This window comes from Brienomyrus brachyistius, chromosome 15 (assembly GCF_023856365.1).
Source record: "Brienomyrus brachyistius isolate T26 chromosome 15, BBRACH_0.4, whole genome shotgun sequence".
Classification (NCBI taxonomy): Eukaryota; Metazoa; Chordata; class Actinopteri; order Osteoglossiformes; family Mormyridae; genus Brienomyrus; species Brienomyrus brachyistius.
Window position 1 is genome coordinate 8983796 of NC_064547.1, and position 19631 is coordinate 9003426.

The 19631-nt window shown below is 39.8% G+C and overlaps 1 protein-coding gene across 8 annotated transcripts in view; it reads right to left on the reverse strand.

The window, feature by feature from the left end:
- The window catches only part of nlgn1 (neuroligin 1), a 170342-nt gene that overhangs the window by 81810 nt on the left and 68901 nt on the right, over positions 1–19631 (reverse strand). For 6 of the 8 annotated variants that reach the window (XM_048975915.1, XM_048975916.1, XM_048975918.1 and 3 more), the window contains 2 exons: positions 19188–19247; positions 15014–15166 (listed from right to left, as the gene is read on the reverse strand). In XM_048975915.1, the coding sequence (XP_048831872.1) occupies positions 15014–15166; positions 19188–19247 (213 nt within the window). The remainder of the gene's footprint in view (positions 1–15013; positions 15167–19187; positions 19248–19631) is intronic. The other 2 variants (XM_048975920.1, XM_048975919.1) reach the window with 1 other exon arrangement.

Here is a 19631-nt window from a genome sequence, read left to right on the forward strand (position 1 = left end):
TTCAGGGGTAGCTTTGCATGAATTATTCATGAGTAAGACATGCACAAGCGGGAAAATGAGGGCAGACTCTCCCATGGAAGAGTGATATTTTAGTGCAAGCTTTAATCCTTCCGTGTTACATTATGTAAGAGACCAGACCATAGAACAGACATTCAGGCACTGCATGAGTTTAGCATTATGTCGGGAGAGGTCAGTGCTGTCCTGTATGCAGGATTTAGGGGAAGTACAGCTAAAGGTCACATTCCTTGTCACCTCTCAAAACACACACACATACACACACAAAAATAATTAATTTGATACCATTTCTATGAGGGTATATTCTAGAAGAAAATTCAAACTGTTTTGGGATTAACTGGGTACATGCATTTTGGAACACTGGAGAACAGACATGATATGAGCAATTTGCCTACTGTATTTATATCACTTTTAAACTACTGGTTTTGCTAAATGATATGTCATCGGAAGTTGGACACTTACACACGCCTGGCCATAGAGGGACTGCTGAAGAGAATACAGCCACTCAGAGTCTGCAGCTGTTCGAGTCAGACACCCATTTCACTCAGTATCCTCCTACCTGACTGCCACCTGCGCTATGCCACCTAGCCTCATTCTCATCGCAGACACCACGGTCGGGATTCCACAGGGAAAATAATGGCATTGTACCAACACATTCTCAAATTTTCCGTTTGTTAAAAATGAAAAAACTAGAGACAGTGCATTGTAACATACAAAGCCATTAGTGAAGAAGTATTCCCCACAGCTGTAACACATTTTAATGATCATTAAAACTTTAGTACTTGGCTGTCTTAATAGCTACATTCCTGCATTAGAAAAACCAGCAACACTAAACTTGGATACAACTTAATAATTCATTCTGTTATTCATATTTATTAGCTATAATTTTCATTTTCTTCCCTCCCCCTTATGCGATGCACTTGTTTACAGTCTCTGCTCTTTATGTATATAGTATATACTGCCCCGGGATCATGGGAAACGTTACTTCGTGCCACTGTATGCTGTGAATTGTATATCGATGGTATGACAATAAAGTCCCACTTGATTGGACTTGAACTGTGATTTAATGTTAAACTAATCCCATGTATAAATGAAGTAATTAAGCACTAACCAAGAGAAAGCAATCAACATTCTGAGGTTTTGTTTCTACACATCATCACTATCCATCATCACCCAACTCCCGAATTACAGCTGAGCACGAGGTGCATTCCGTCAGTGAGTGAGCTTCACGTGCAATAAAACCACAGCATGTGACCCGTGTGGTCAAAGATCCGGTTCGGGCGTGAATCTGAAGTGAGTATAAGGAGTCTGCATGTTCACCCTATGTCACGCGAGTTTCCTCTGTAGAAACCACCACAAGTGATGTCATTGTTTTGTGCTGTGTATTTAAGCCAGCAACTGATCATATTTTCTAAGTAAAACACTGAGATCATTAATGTTATTGCAATACATGGGAGATTGAAGAACACTGAGTGTTAGCAGTGATTACAGAGAAAAATCACATCAGGTGGACCAAAAACTCTCGATACACAGGAATCCTTTCACCATGCAAAAATGAGTCATCGGTAGTATATAGTATCCCCACAGCATATGCAAGTGCTCCATCATACCGGAATTATGTTTGCAAGTAAACTAAAATGAGTGAAATTCCTGTCTCATTCAGTTCCCAATGGAAGCCTTGCCACGCTGTAACAGGATTCAATAGTGACGAAGGAAAACTAAGTTGCCACGGTTACACTGAGGAGTCTTGCCTCAGGGACAGATAGAGAGAGCCATCTCACAGTGGAATAATCCCAAAGTGCACACACTCTTATCACTTTGAAGAGGAAATGTGGATTCAAATAAAGCCCTTTTTATGTGCACCTATTTAGAAAAGAAGTACTGGCTTATAGCACAATTATAACAGGGCGCTGTCAAAAACGAACAATCAAGTGCAATAAACAGTAAATACATAATACACTGCTTTAATCATATCAGATCCTATCAGTGTCATTTCACAGGCATGATTAAAACTGAACACCCTATTGGATTTTGCTTCCGGAATTTTACACTCTTTAAATAATATATAGAATTTTCACGCGTGATCTCACACGCTCTGATTGCATACTATGCAGCTGATATCACTAGAAATCTGTGAATACATAATGGTACCTCCAGGTCTGTGATGACCCTAGAAGCAGCCTCCACGTTTGCCTGATCAAGGTCACTGAGATTTTAAGCTGTAATATTTAAAACACACACAGATTACAGTGACAAAATCACCATGTCTGGTAACGCTGATAAGGAATCAAATGAGAAGCCTGTTTCACTAAGCAGTAGTTTTAGTGCTGCTATTTTTTGGACTAGTTGCTTATAAAAAAAAAAAAAAAGAAAAACATTGTTTTACTATAATAGATTTTTCCTGGTTGTCTACATAGGCACTTAGATTGCACAATTTGGTGGAAAACTATTTTCGACAGAATGAAATGATGTAAAATATTATAAACAGCACACAGTTATTACTTGCAGACAGCACCAGTGAAACTGGCAATTCACACTGGCAAGTGATAGTAATGAAAAACTAGAATTGCAACATTTGTATTGATTTACAATACAGAATTTCATAGACAACTGCAAGAACAATTACTTCTAGTGAAGAGCAAATATTTGGAGGCTTTTACCCTGTTTTTCCAGTAGAAAAGACAGCACTGGGCTAGCTGGCAGGATAATAAAGAACACTCTGAAAATGAGAGAGACGAGACGACGTAACATCAGTTTAGGTTTTCCATTATGTGACGGCAGGAAATTTCTGGAAGGTCTCCTGCAGGATACTGTTATGTGGAATGGCTCCATGTTCATTCATTATAGCATCTTGCAGAAAACCGTGTATTCATACATGTTTTTTATAAGGGTAAAACAGTGATTTGCCATTTGTCAGTATAGACTCGGAGATCTTTGGGTGTTCTGCTCCTGCGGGTTGGAAGCTGAACAATACGGCATCCCGCTGCACAGGAAAAGCCAGGTAATATATTGATCAGGTCTCGGAGTGCAGCTTTTCCACTTCCATGGGTACTACATAAAAAGGAGGCCAGTCACTGCACTCTCATGGAGCAGCTCAGCAACTCTATCCCCAGTAAAATACAGCGCTGCTTATCCAGACTGCAGACACGCTCAGAGTTTTACACCCCACGACCTGCCTTGGCAGTCTTCAGACAGACATCTCCGCACTTTTCTGGGCTCCTAGAGTGGTCTGTTTCCTAGTGAACAGAAAGCCCCATAGAAATGTCCCTAATATCCCATCATGCCTTGATTCCTCCAGCATTTGCCTTCCTAAATAGGGTCCCATGAGATGCACACCGGCACCTACGGGACCTTTCCAAACATAGTCACCCACTGTATTTATACCGCTATTGACTCTAAGCTCATTTGCACATACCTCAAACTGTCTTCTGGTTGTCTCACACTTATTCATACATTATTCTTACATGTTTGTTTATTAATAGCACATTTTCTTATTCCGTCTTTCTTTTTTATCTTTATTCTATTTATTGTTTTGTGCATTTTTGTCTTGACTGTGTGTTTAATTGGCTCAGACTTGACTGTCCATTTAATTCCCTTAAACTGTGCAAAAGATTATCAAAGACTAAAGCAATAAGGTATGTTGCTAGTTTCCATGTCTTTAGATATACAGGATATAACTGATATTTTTTCCCCCTTATTATTCCTCAAAGTATATTAACAATATCCTTCTACGGAATGACTCAGACAAAGATGAAGTCATTAATGGCCACATGCACATAGCATTTACAAAGTGGGTGGTACAGAAATTCACCAAAGCTCTTAATATTACTTTGAGCCTTTACTTTAATTGGAGCAGATAGCATACTTAAGAATAAAGACGTCAGAACCGGTGATGTTTTTAGTGGTAATTACAGTGCATTCATCGCTAGGCCACAGAAAATGGAGGGATGGCGAACAGCAGCTTCTATGCAGCCTTGACTTCTCTTTCTGAAAATGTCGTAACTGCCAGCTTTCATTTAAGGCTTAACGTCATGAAATTAGTTTCAACACCGCTGGCTGTTTGACACAACACTTAATGAGAACGGTTTTCACTTCACATATTCCCAGTTTTTGAAGCTTTAAGATCCTGCCATATAGATAGATTAGATTAGATAGATACGATAGATATGATAGATAGATACATAGAGATAGATACATAGATAGATAGTTAGATAGACAGATAGTTAGATAGACAGATAGTTAGATAGACAGATAGACAGATAGAGATAGGATTGACTGACTGACTGATTGGATACTTACTCTTTTGCTTAATTTCATAAGCATGACATTATGCAGCTGCCGAAAGAGTGACCTTAAGCTGTATCACCCCAACCGCCTCTATGCACCTTCCTGATTCATTATGCCAGACATGAGTTACAGAATGTGTTCAGTGTCCACAAGGTTCATATCTCGTTTATCTGTTACTGCAGTGCATTGTACATATCTGCATTTTTGGGTGGAAGCCGTCACCAAGCGAAAATACTTACGAATTCCAGTTTCAAAGTCAGAAAAATAAAATAAATACTTTACATCTGCCGAACAAGTGCATTCTGTGTATTTCTTTGACGTGATCATATGGGACAAACACCGAGATCTGTTTAAAGGCACCAGGGAGGTTGATGAAATGCGTGTAGAACAGAAAACATCTCACTCTTCACGGCTTTTCAAAATCCACAGCTGTAAACTACGCCTGTGACAAGGAGGCGAAATTGAAACCCAGTCATGTGTTTAGATATCAGTGTTCCTGTCACATGGCAGTAAAAACAATTGTTTCACTGTTTAAACCAAATAACACAAAATTGCACAAAAAAAAGACACACACTGAGACCGCCTAGCAGAAGGAATAAGGTGAAATGGAATTAATTTCAAAGGAAGCAACCAAATCTGCATTTTCTCCCATGACTGCACTGCTTCCCAGTTCCGGTGACTAAAGACTGCGTTTCGGTTTTTCCTTCTGTTTGTTAGATGCATATAAATGAAGAAAAGAACATCCTGAGACATTTCAATTATTATTCCTAGAATAAACTTAAAAAAAAAGGTTCTGCCATTTCATTCTTTTAAGAAGCATCAATATAAAGTGCACAGCCACTGGAAATTACAAAACTAATGCTGTGTTACAGATAAGCTGGTTATCCCCCCTTATGGATAAATGTATACATTACCTAATAGAATAAAGTACTGTATAGAAAGGTGGGCTTTGCAGTTTTCAGAAAGGAAGACTACTACAGAACACATTTCTTTGGCAAATGCAAACCGATTCTCCAAGGTGGATTAAAAGCAAACTTAAAAGCATCATTTTGAGAAAGTATATCACTGTGCAACTGTCCTGTACCAGATTTTCCCCATTAATATATAAACCAATATATAAATATTGGATTGTGTATATTGAAGGAAAGGTTCTGACGTTTCTGCTGAAGACAGCTGTCTGGCAGCATCTTTCAAGGGAGGAGGTGACAGTGATCTACTAGGCTGTGGTGACTACATGTAGGATTATAAAGAAGTTTTTAAAGTTTATGCTACATGTTAAATAGCTAGCATGTTAAATAACTACTAGGCCATGCTGGTTACCGTGTGGACGTAAAGAAGCCATTAATACTTATGCTACATGTTAAATAGCTACTAGGCTGTGCTGGCTACCATGTGAGCGTAAAGAAGGTTTTGAAGCTTATGCTACATGTTAAATAGCAAGCATGTTAACTATCTACTAGGCTGTGCTGACTACTATGCAGATGTCAGGAAGCTTTTGAACCTTATGCTAGATGGTAAACAGCTAGCATGTAGCAGTGTAGTACCATCTGCCTCAGCACATGTGAGACTCAAGATTACAGCAGAGAAATACCCGGAGGATTGTGATAATAATCCTCGGCTTTCAGTATATAAGTACATAACTCACACCATTCCCTAGGACAGGAGATCTAAGTCATGCTGAAACACCCTAGACTGAAAATAAAAAAATAAATAACTATGCAAGAAAAGTTGTCCCTAAATATAGTCACAAATCCCATGAGTTAGGTGACAGCATGACTTCTGAATCTTCTGAGGATAAAAGCCAATTAACTCCGTTGAAATATCCAGCAGCACATTTTCTTCCTGACATTAAGCACAGACATATGGTAAAGGTGCATTTAATTGGATTACCATGGTTAATACAGCTTGTCTGAACAGTGTATATTGTGTCATATAAATGACTCACACGAGTAAAGTCATACTGACTTTCGTCATTTGAAGGACTACACAATATGTTTTAGGTCAAAGATTAAAAAATAGATTAAAGACAAAATGGTTTTCGGTTCAAGAAGCAATTATGTGGCAAAGAAATTTTAAAAATTGAATAAGGCAAAGCTGTCATCTGCTATACTACAGATAGCAAATTAAAGGACAAGAGCAGGATGGAGTCTAGTGGTATCACCTGGCATTTGTATGATCAGGGCTTTCAGTCCCATCTACACTGTGAGTGTGAGGAGTTTGCATGTCCACCCCAGCCTATACAGTTTTTTTTTCCAAGGAACTCCTGTCTCCTCCATCAATCCCACAACATGCGTTTAGGAAAATTGACATCTCAAAATTGCACATTGTGTGTGAGTGCACTTTACAATGGACCGGCAGGCTCACCATGAATCTCCACTCGATAAGCAGCACATGCAGCATATTTTATGTAAATAATACCGAGACTCGCATCCTTATTTCATTGAAGGTTGTAAACATAGCATTTTCACAATGCAATGTAAACAAAAGTTCATTTCTCCTAAATGAAGAAGGGGAAATGGCTGAAAACAACAGACATCGTCATAAATACGCTCCATCAGTACATGATATTCCCACTAGTGAAAAGAAGGATAATATTTTTTACTTCTGTTTTATTGTCTTAGTTTTAATCATAGTAATAATTTAAGGATAGCTTGCGCAAGCATTTTACCAAGTGACTTATGTCTCAAAATAAAGTAAGATACCCCAAAGCTAACTACTCATCTCAGTCTAACATTGATTTATTTAAATGTAAACGTTTATGAAGTGCAGTTTTCCTGCTGAATTGCTATATTTAACCATCATACACTGCAACTACCAAACAATATTGTACCTGAAATCTGATACATTTTTACTGTGCCCTGGAGTCCAGTGTGGGTAGTACTCTTGCCTCACTCCTCCAGCACTGGGCGCCTGAATCCTTCATGTTCTCCTAGAGTCACGTGGGCTTCCTCTGCATCATCAGGTTTCCTCTCACAGTCCAAAGATATGCAGTTAGGTTAACTGCTGTCTCAATGTTGCCCAAAGCATACAAGTGTGTGCGTGTATGTGTCTTGCTCTGGACTGGCATCCCATCCAGGGTGTGCCCCCACCTATAACCCCACAGTGCCAGGTATAACCACCTGGTACCCTGAGGTAGAGAATTTATTATTATTATTATTGTTGTTGTTGTTGTTGTTGTTGTTGTTGAACATGTACATTACACAAACACAGCAGAGAGTTTTAATAACCATATTTCTAAATTATGCATGAGCGTTGAGCCCTGCAATGGGCAACCTGCCCAGGATGTACTGCAGACTGGGCCCTACACTGCCAGAAACAGGCTCCAGCCCTGCCCAGGATGTACCGCAGACTGGGCCCTGCACTGCCAGAAACAGGCTCCAGCCCTGCCCAGGATGTACTGCAGACCTGGGCCCTACACTGCCAGAAACAGACTCCAGCCCTGCCCAGGATGTACCGCAGACCTGGGCCCTACACTGCCAGAAACAGACTTCAGCCCTGCCCAGGATGTACCGCAGACCTGGGCCCTACACTGCCAGAAACAGACTTCAGCCCTGCCCAGGATGTACCGCAGACCTGGGCCCTACACTGCCAGAAACCGGCTCCAGCCCTGCCCAGGATGTACCGCAGACTGGGCCCTGCACTGCCAGAAACAGGCTCCAGCCCTGCCCAGGATGTACTGCAGACCTGGGCCCTACACTGCCAGTAACAGACTCCAGCCCTGCCCAGGATGTACCGCAGACCTGGGCCCTACACTGCCAGAAACAGACTCCAGCCCTGCCCAGGATGTACCGCAGACTGGGCCCTGCACTGCCAGAAACAGGCTCCAGCCCTGCCCAGGATGTACTGCAGACCTGGGCCCTACACTGCCAGAAACAGGCTCCAGCCCTGCCCAGGATGTACTGTAGACCTGGGCCCTACACTGCCAGAAACAGACTCCAGCCCTGCCCAGGATGTACCGCAGACCTGGGCCCTACACTGCCAGAAACAGGCTCCATCCCTGCGCAGGATGTACTACAGACTGGGCCCTACACTGCCAGAACCAGGATCCAGCTCTGCCCAGGATGTATTGCAGACCTGGGCCCTACACTGCCAGAAACAGGCTCCAGCCCTGCCCAGGATTTACTGCAGACTGGGCCCTACACTGCCAGAAACAGGCTCCAGCCCTGCCCAGGATTTACTGCAGACTGGGCCCTACACTGCCAGAAACAGGCTCCAGCCCTGCCCAGGATGTACTGCAGACTGGGCCCTACACTGCCAGAAACAGGCTCCAGCCCTGCCCAGGATGTACTGCAGACTGGGCCCTACACTGCCAGAAACAGGCTCCAGCCCTGCCCAGGATGTACTGCAGACTGGGCCCTACACTGCCAGAAACAGGCTCCAGCCCTGCCCAGGATGTACTGCAGACTGGGCCCTACACTGCCAGAAACAGACTCCAGCTCTGCCCAGGATGTACTGCAGACTGGGCCCTACACTGACAGAAACAGACAACCCTGGCCAGGATAAGTGGTTAGAAGATGAATGGATTATTATTATTACGGTCGAACCTCGTTACTACGTACAAGACGGGATATCAAAAACATGTACGTTATAAGCATAGAACGTTGTAACCACTTAGTGGAAGACGGATGAAAGAACTCACGAAATATCCACGTAAATGATAAAACTTTAATAGAACAGACCCTTAAGTTGACTACAAAACAAACGAATACATTATTACTTGTTAAATAATTCGACAAAGCTCATTTGGATCCTTGAAATTTTCCTTAAATTACTCACGATTACGGCGATAAACGGCAACGAAAATACACAACGGCTAGTCAAAATGGATTTATAAAATAAACATTCGCATCCAAATTGCCATTTGGCCTGAAAATATTAATGAAATATTGGTCAAATTAAATCATAAAATCCTTTACTTCCATTATTATTCTGAATTCACAATTACCAGCATCACCGGTATTTCACAAGGTTTAATAAACAAAAAAAACGCACACAACACTTAACAAGCCATTACTACGCAGTCCAGTAACAATCGGTCAAGGCAACTCATTTAACGGCAAGCAACGCAATAGACAAATGTGTATTGTCGGGCGAAGATCAGGTAGATACAGGTAGATGTAGCGACACAAGTTGTGGTGGGCGGGGAAAGAGCTGTACGTTGTAACGATGGTTAGTTTTCGTATTTTCTCTAGAAATTTGGATGTTGTACCGAAGTTTACGCTGTAAGGGTGTACGCTGTAAGCAATGGCTGCTATTGGAATAATACATAGGCTAAAAAAGGGGAATTAGAAACCTGTACGTTGAAAAGGTGAAAACGTATCCGGGGTACGTAGTAACGAGGTTCGACTGTATTACTTTGGGTGTTACTATACGGGGAGACACACGGCACACACACACAGTGCAGGCTGTTTATTAAACACGATGTTCATTTCCCAGTGTTGTGTCCACTGCTGCCTGAGATAAGCTTCAGGAGACCCTAACCATGATATATGGATGGATGGATGGATGGATGACAGACAGACAGACAGACAGACAGACAGACAGACAATATTCTCATTATATGTATGCAAATACAGATGGAAGCAATCTGTTTTACAAATGCTCTCAAAAGATTATAGCTGTCTGGCAGACTGACACAAAATTTTGTCATTTCTTAATCTGAAACTGAAAAGCGAGTAACAGGTTCACAGCCTGAGATCTGAAAGTCACAGAGTCACAATAAATAATCAACAATTGTAAAAAGCTTTTTATTTTTTACATTTAATTTTCTACAACTGAAATTAACCCCTCTCACTTGCATCAGTATGATTTTTTTTAACAAAAACAGGTTCTCTCTAGGCTTAGTGTTATTTGCTTATTTATCACAGAAATAAAACTGTATTAAAGCACTGATTCATAGATTAAACTGAACTATGTTATATTTATGGTTATCGTAAAAATTCATTCACAGGTTAATGGTCATTTTGAATGAACCTAGCTTTATTTATTACGCATTCAAGTTGTGTAGGATTTGCTTTAAAACTGATACATTTTTATTATTTTATTTTATTTTATGTGTTGAACTTAATAAACCTCTTGTTTTTTATTTGAAAAAACAATCATTATTATTATCATTGTCTGTAAAAGATTGATGGAGTTTGATGCAATTTTTTAACTCCTTTCCTGAATGCAGCCTTACAGATCCACACTGCATGCAGTGCCCCAGGACTTATTGATTAGCTATTAATGGGGGTCTGTAGAAATCATGACATTTATTTATTTAGGAGATGCTATTTTCCAAAGCAATATACAATTGAGAAAGCAGGGGAATCCAGTCTGTAGAGCATTTGGTATTAAGGGACCCATGGTGAAAAAACACTGCAGACTCTGGGATTTGAACCGGCAATCTGAGTAACTAACACATCCAGAACATGATGTTCCTCAATCCATGACAATATTAATCAATCTATTAAGCAAGCAGTAATAGCTACATTGAGGTGATTCTGAGGCTGGACCAAGGATGGAGACATTCTGGATGAGACATCAATAGCTATAAATATATTATTTCAAAATAATATAGTATTCTCAAAAAAATATTAAATTTGTAATTCCCATCCACAATTCCCCAATCAGAAACTAAAATAAGATTAATTGTGAAGTAAAAATTATAAAAAAAAAATTATAAAAAAAAAAAAATTCAAATTATAAAATCAGCCATTTGAAAATTATAGACAATGAATTTACGAGAATTTTTAACAGTGGTTAGAGCAACTACTGCGCAAGGACTGCAAAACAAAACCTTAATACATCAGTTACAGTTAGACCAGGTAGAAAATTGACTCTACTGCCATTCTTGTTCACAGTATGTGTCTGTCCCCATTTAGTAAAAAGAAAGTACAGTGAACAATACTATCATTCTCTTTGACTCCTGGTCAATATGTGCTAATCAGCTCACAGGATCCATTCATATTTAAAAAAGCAAGAAAAACTCTAAAATGGCTCTAGAATACAGCTAAGGACTGTGAAGGAAATGCAAAACCTCATCGTCCTCCCTGTCACTGAGGTTTGACCTTTCAATAATATGCATGCATAAGAATTGACGTTAATTGCATGTGCCAACAAGTACCTGCCGATTTAAACAAGCCTCCCAAAGTTCAGCTAGCACAGCAAAAGAACATGGGTTCGCTAGTCATTAATGTTCGATCCCATTAATGTGTGAATGCTACTTGCAGTGAAATAAAGAAAGTAAACTAAATTATAAGAGGAGCCGCAAGCTATTGGCTGAAGGAATACATCTACCTGCTTGGTCCTGACTGCACTCGTAACTAATTGTTTTTGTGGACAATAGACAGTGGTTTGTATGTGTTGACATGGCCCCCCATGGGTTGGTGCTTAAGAAGCTTCTGAGGTATGAAATATACTGTTCGTACTGCGGCGTGACCTTAATATTCAATAATCAAGGCTACCAGATGTGCAAAGAACCTTCACAGATCAACATGCCAAACTGTCACACTGTCAGCACGCCTTTCCAGTAGCACTGCAGTATGTACAGTATTGCATTAATCCAATGGATGCGTACGCAATTAATTTAGAAACATGCATTACATACAAAAGGACAATGATGAATATAGGACAGTGGACCTAGGATGATGTTCCAAGAATATAAGAATCATAAGAATCATGTCTTGCCAAAGAATATTTTTCATGTTCACTGTCCATTTCAGTTTAATCATCTCTCCTATCTGTAATGCAGTGAGGATCTTTACCCGGAAAGCTTGACACTACAATTTCACTGGCCAGGAGAAAGAGTCAAGCAGTTCACACAATACCACCATTCCTCGGGGCGGGGGAACATTCAAGGTAACCATGGGTCATATTACCAGAAAACTACGAAGCTCGAAAGTCCAGACCAAATAAGCATTAGTTTTTTAGTTAGGCCACATTTTCTCTGGCTCGTGTGTGTATGTCTGATAAACAGAGGTGCAGTGACAGGATAAGCAGGGCCGGCAATGGCCTGGGGCCCCGAGCTGGGAGGGGGCCCCCAAGGGCGGCCAGTTACATAATACATTGTAACGACAAATCTGCCTTATTTGTGTATTCTGTTTTTAACAAAACTGAAATTAAGGTCTTGTGTTTATGAATTTACACATCAAGGTAAAATAATGGTAAAAAATTTTACCATGCGGGTGGAGGCGGAGTTGGAGGGCCCTACGGAATTTTTTGCCTAGGGCCCCCAAAATCTCTAGAATTGCCTCCACTGACAGAACTGTAATTTTGCCACGTGTCGTACTTTCTGTGTAAAGCATGTCAGTCCTAGGGCAAAGCATCAAGAAACCTTGATCATGTATAGCAACCAAGATCCTATAAATGGCCAGGAGCTGAAAAGCTAAAATCCATTCATTGTGACAAGTTGGATTTGACAGCTAAGATCCGTCCATCGGTTTGAGCCCTTTGCTCATCACTGCACAACTTGTATTGTCTGGGAGCAAAATTTGTTCTGTGAAATGTCTGGATTGTGTTGGTCAGCTTGACAGGAGCAGCCCAGTTGGTTCCAGTGAAGATAATTCAAGGACTTTTTTTGTGGTAAATTGCAAGGACATCAAATAAGAAAGGAACCACAAAAAATTGAAGTAATATTTGTCCCTGAGAAACCCTGGTTTCTGTCTTCTCTGATTAATGAATAAACTGAAGGCTAATAGCAGTTAAGTAAAATGGCAATTAATGTGTGTTTAGTTGCAGTTTAACAAAGACTCCTCTTATTACTTTCAACAAACATGATCCTTAAGTTAAAAAAACTCTTAATTATATACTGTTTCATTAAATTATCAGAATAGCAATGTTTTCCAAGAACTTTCACAATCTGTTAATAAATTGCCTAAACTCCTAAACATAACTCAAATAATCAGGGTACTATGGACATACCATAATTGCAAGTACAGAGTATTTCTGAAACATTTTTTTCCTACTGTCCAGTGTTCATCATATTGTTGTATTCATACCAACCCCTGCCTGCCCAGTGCAGAGTATCTAAGACCACATAAGTGATTCTGCATCATTTACTGTCGGAAATTAACTAGCTGAAGGTGCCAGACACCGAGGTCTCCAAGAGCTGCCTCTGTCCTAAAGAGTCTCAGGTCTATTTGTGAAAATGATTTAATTAAATGGCAAGGATTATAATCAAGCCCGTAACCATGGAGTCAACATTGGGGGGGACCAAGGACGTAATTACAATATATATTGAGCGGGGGGGGGATTGTGAGCGTATCTGAATATTGGGGGGGACGTACACCCCCCCCCCCCCAATATATATTATAATTACAGCCTTTGTTAAACATAAATGATACTAATACATAATAAGCTAGGAGACACTATTGACTAATCAAAATCCACTCTGAAAATGTCAATGACAATGCAAAACATTTCAACTACAAAAATATTACAAACATTAATTAGTAAAATTAATCAGCTTAAAGTTTGCATTTGTGAGTATATTACAAGCTCTTGAACACATCTGAGTTAATTCAACAATAGTTCTAATAATTTTGTTTCCGCCAAAAGTAAAACTGAAGACAATGTAATCAAACAAAACATAATCGGAAATATAACACAGTAAACGTTATTGTTAAAGGCTTATACTTTCGTTGCCTGAAAAGAGTGAATCGAGTTGAGGCTTCTTGTACGTTATTCAGTGAGCATATTTTAAATATCAGCTACACTGAATGACACTATATCATTTGTTTCTCAAGTGCCTCTTGTGGTTGCAACAATGTTGTAAAATTCTGGTCCAAAGCAACTAGAATTCGTTTTTCGTCCAACAGCTTGCGAAGAGATGACAAGCCAACGGCTGGAAGCACCACAAACAAGCCGTCCTACATTACAGAAAGCAAACAGACCAGGACCACAGAAAGCAACGGTGCCGTTCACAGCAAGTTCATTTCCTTCTTTTTGACAGTATAGTCAAGCGCATTTTAATTGGCCTTTCACACTCTGCTCTCCCACAGAAACACATGATAAGGAGACAGAGGCATCCATCTCTTCAGATGAATTACAGAAGCCGGCGTTACCAACAGATCAGATGGCTGACAGCTTCTAAGACTCATTAATTGCTTTTTAATTTCAGGAATGTAGGTCTCCTGAGCTGATCCAACCACACATTGCCCACGTGGAACATCTTGTATTCAACAATGATTCAATTTCTCACACTGAATGTCACTTACCTGGCAACCCTAAAAAGCATACAGTTAATATCACACACTTGCAGTTAAAAATAAGTTAAACAATTTTTTTATATCTAATAAAAGTAATTGACCTATTGTTACTAGAGGAGGATCATGAAATAATAATGGATATAAGGGATGTCTATTGCAATGTTATTTTCTTTGTACCCCTATAGTATTTGTTAACTTTGTCTTTGTGGAAATAAATGGCTGAAAATGCCCCAGAAGGTGCATGGTTTTGCTTGCTCCAGGGCTTGGGAGGGAGCTAAAATTTGGACTGTCTGAGGTGTGGGTTGAGAAACACTGGTTTAGGCTACTCACACCTATATCTGAATTAACTTGGTTTGGGCGTATTGAAAAATAAGAGCCAATCAAAAGTCCCGACAAGAGTAGGCGTACAAAAATTGTTGGTGTGTCTGTTTGAACAGAAGTGACAATTCAGTTTTTATCAATGTTTCACAGGCAAGTATATTTAGAAGTATGGTGAATGAGAACAGAAAATAAGGTTACCTTACCTAATACTCCAAGTCGGTAGTTCATGGTGATGACTATGACATTCCCATAGCTTGCCAAGATGCTCCCATCGAACATATTTCCAGTTCCTTCCATGTAAGATCCTCCGTGGATAAATACCATTACTGGTTTCGGGCTACCACTCTCGCGGATGTCTGGAAAAGGAAAATACATCATTCAATCTGGCAACTTCCAGATTAGGTTTGGTTAGCTTACAGTTATATAAATTACCAATAAGATCATTTTCTTTGAAGTTAATTTCCTAAGCAGCATGTATGTTCAAAATTAAAGATATTTTATTGTCCTTATTATTGTAAAGCTAATCTAAACACTTTTTAAAAATAAGGATTCCACAAACCAGCCTGCTTTCAAACAGAAATGAAGTAACAAAAAGGATTTATTAATATGCCCATTTTGAATAATTTATTATTGATAGATTTTGAATGGAAGAAAAGGAAAGGATTCTTATGGATACCACTGTTCTTTCCTTTTGTTTTGTTTTTTGGACACAAAATATGTAAAAAAAAAAAATCATTAAGGTCAACTCAAGAGCAACTGTGAAAGAACTGAAACACAATAAAAAGGGATTTTATGTCAAGTTCCTCGGCAATCGCAGTATTTTTTTGGTTAAGCTAGATAGCCGGGTTGGGTCATGTTCGTGGGTGGGGAGCTGGGAAGGTGGGCTCACTGTGAAGCGCAGAGGAACATGAAAGAGCCCCCCCTTCTTTTAATCTCCACATCTCGGCAGACAAAGCCGTGTATTATTGCAAAGGGCTGCACTGTGATGCACAGAGACAGAGGATGAACCTCTGCTGTAAGTGAGCGGGTTTCCGTCATTTGTGTCAGAAACCTTACACCTTTTATTAACTTTGATAAATTAAATGAATCCCACTGGGCCAGCTGAATCATATAGAAAGGCAGCAGGGCAGAGACACAAGCCAGGTGATCACAAAAAAAAATCTCTGAATCACTGGGGCTATATGCAGACAGACGTACGGCAATTAACACTAGGTGCGCCCACTGGAGAAGCAGTAGCCTACTCCCAGGCCACATTTTGAATGAAAACTTAAGGAATTCTCTATAACAACAGAAGGATGAAATCTGCATATAAGGTGACTTTAGACTGACATAAAGTTCCTTACAGATACAAAGCAGCAACAGGAGTCTGTTAGCCCTAGCAGAAGATCACTCATTCACAGCTCTTTTCAGCTGCAAATTTATTAGAGTCTTTCTGACCCATAGCAGTATTGCCGTAACTGGTTTAACACAAGATCTTAAGTTGTATTCCAAATAATCACTGTGGATCCTTTTTAGTCTGACATAGTGAGATGGGATTCAAGAATTATAGCTAGTTTCAGCAGCACTAAGAGTGAGTATTTACTGTAACACTGAGTGATCTTTCTACTGCTTTATATTCACCCCTTTAACCAAGCAAAGCTGATTCCAAAGAATTCCATCCAAAGCTGGCAAAAGTGATACAACGGAATGCTTCCAAATGACTTCTGGGACAGTGTGTCGATTTCATTGCTGTGCTGAAGTCCGAAAACGTGCAGATTCTTCCCAGGGTAATCATACTGTAGCACTGTTGGGTCCTCAAGCAAGGTCTTTAACAGCTTCTGGAACACTGGGTGTGCTTTGACCCCCAAGCTTTTCTCACTTTGTATGAGGCTTTGGATAAAGGCCCCTGCTAAATATTTAAATGTTTAAAAAAAATCAGAACGTAGTTCTCTGTAGAAACCACTAGCTGTTGAAAAGCATCCAAAATGAATATATACTGTGTGGATCTTGGCCCCATCCACCTCCTGCACTGGATCCAGGGTTTCCACTGTTTCCGCAGCCGGAGAAAATCCTTATTTTTCTCAGAAAAGGCCCCGCTGAGGTCATGGTGTATGGTTTTCTAAGCATATTGTCTACAGTATTAAAGAGGATTATACTACTAGCTCAAACTATTAAATTCTTTCTAGTAGCTCATAACGATTCCTCCGCTCACTTCTAATGCCGTAATCTCATGATGAACACATTCGGGGGGTAACGTATCGCCACAGATTAATTCAAGCCGTAACAAAAGAGTAATCAGAGCTTATTTCACAAGATCTGAAAAATACATATGGCTCCACGATTGTTTTAGCCATACCTGCTGATTAATTAACAAGAATCTTAGACATGCATATTTTCCTAATTACCACACAGTTGGGGGATTTGCTTAGGATTAATAAAAGAGTGGGCAGCGGTAGGCGGACTGTCAACGTATTTCGTAGCACCGTACACTACAGCTTTCAAATCCCATTGATATACTGTATCTATTGTAATTACCGGAACTACAAGAATGCCCAAAAGTAGAGAGCATTACAAGCTCTGACGTGGGACCTGGCCAAAGTGGCTAAGGTAGGTCATGTTATACATCACATTAAGGAACCCTGTTTTCCACTTGCATGACCTCTGGAAGAGCTATAGTATCGACACTGCTGCCAAAAATGCAGCAGCATTTGATGTACGCATAGGACTTTCTTCCAAGCGTTTCCTGTAGCGATAGGGTCAGCTTAACGAACCTTCCAGATGGCACCAATCCAGGTGCTCATTGAGGTTCCGATCCTTCGGTCTAATCACCAACTTTAGCCTCCTCCATTGGTAAAGACTTCCATTTTGGAAATAATGCTGAAACAATTGCTGTCAACACACTTGTTTCCAGCCTGTTTGTGGAGGAGGCGTCTTCGTACATCCTAGCCATGAACTATTTTCTTTACCAGCTTCAGTTCCCAGCTGTCTTCGGTGGTCTTTGGAAGTGTTACGGCTCCTGCCATATACCTCTATTTCCAGTCTCTCTGGTATAACTGCTTGAGAAAAAGGTGTCCTAATATAACCTAACCAGGAAGTATTTTCACTACCAGCTTCAGTCTGCTCCCAGTTATCTTGAGACGTTTTCAAGGTGTGAGAGGTCCTCCCATATAAGAGGTATCCTTGTACATGCTAGCCATCAGCGTCGGTCTGTTTCCAGCTGTCTTTGGCTTGTTTTAGGGATGATGTCCTCCTGTGTACTTCTACAGACCTTTCCACAAAACTTACATTAGCACACTTGCAATTACAACAGGCTTTGAAGACAATCTGAGCTCATTCTTGGTTGTATGTCAGTTTATCAGTCATTGTCCTGTGAGGTAGCAGCTTCAGGCTTGGTGTCACCACCAGGGCAGATGTTCTCCACACACCAGCATCCTGGGATCTTCCCCAGGTTCCTCTGCTGCCGGAAACTGCATGTGCTAAAAGAAGGACTCTTCCTAATATCTTCGGGGTTTATGTTATTCTTTCACGCATCCTTCCACTGGGTTTTCCCTTTAGGAATGTTGCAGACATACACATCTTGTATATCTTGCAGCATATACCCTAAATCTGGACAAATTTCAGGGTAATAAGCCGACCCTGATCCTGAGAAAGAGGCAAGTATTGTCAGGCTTCTTTGATGCCAAAAGCTGATAGTGGGTACTAGGATTTATAATCTTACTGGAATATTCCAGGTTGGTTTGCTGCTTTTAAACCATATCTTATATATCTCTTTTGTTCTGTGTGATTCAGTTTATTTCATAATCTTTACAAAGTTTAAAGATTAACTTAAAAACATTAAGTACTGCAGTAAATATAAGTAAATATTTCTCCTGAATATTCAGGAGGTATTCAAATGCTCAAAACTCAAATGTAAATACATTACTTAAGCTTGTTTCAATATGAATTGAAAGAACATACAATGCTGCATAGGAAATGTTTTAAACATTAGATATAAAACTTCAGAGATTAGTATGTTTTACGTATGTCTGATTTTGATCTAATTACTGAGTTCAAACATTGCCTGAAAAAAACCACGGGGTTGGAAAACATGCACAAAAAGCGTTAAGAATTTCTAAAAGGATTAATAGTCAGTATATGTATTCATTTTCGATGGGATGCAACATTTAAAAAAAAAAAAACAAACTAAAAATATAATTCAAGCAAAAACATGTTATGTTTAGTAAAATGAAACTAGAATAATTGGAAAACAAACAAACTCTAGAACAAGCAAAAAGGACAAAACATCCAGCAAAAATGGGAAGAAAAAGTCTTCACTCAAAAAAAAACAAGAAATTTAAGAAAAATAAAGAAGAATATTGGAGGTTCCTGGTCATGCATAAAGTTTGCTGTCAAAAATACCTTCATCTTCTGTACCTTCATTATCACCTAAATCATCATTCTGTTTCTTTGTAAGGGGACCTAGGATCAAGAATGGAGAAAATGGAGGAAACAAGGCATTCAAGAACACACACATCAGAAAAAATGGATCTAAAAAGAAGATCAGAAAATATTTGAAAACAATAGCTGTGTCACACAAAAAAGAGGTATAATGCACACTTCACTTGTGACCCAAAATATTACAAAATCTTTAGAGACAACAAGAAACACAGGTCAAGAAACTATTTCAAATGCTTAAAAAGTGTACTCCATTTTGAAAAATACTGTTTAAAAAACATGTAGTTATAAAGGTGTGGGAATTTAAGGTGACAGACAGGTCGTTTTTAGAGAAAACAGCTAAATAAGACAAATCTGTGCGTGCGCGCGCGTGCGCACACACACACACACACACACACATACACACAC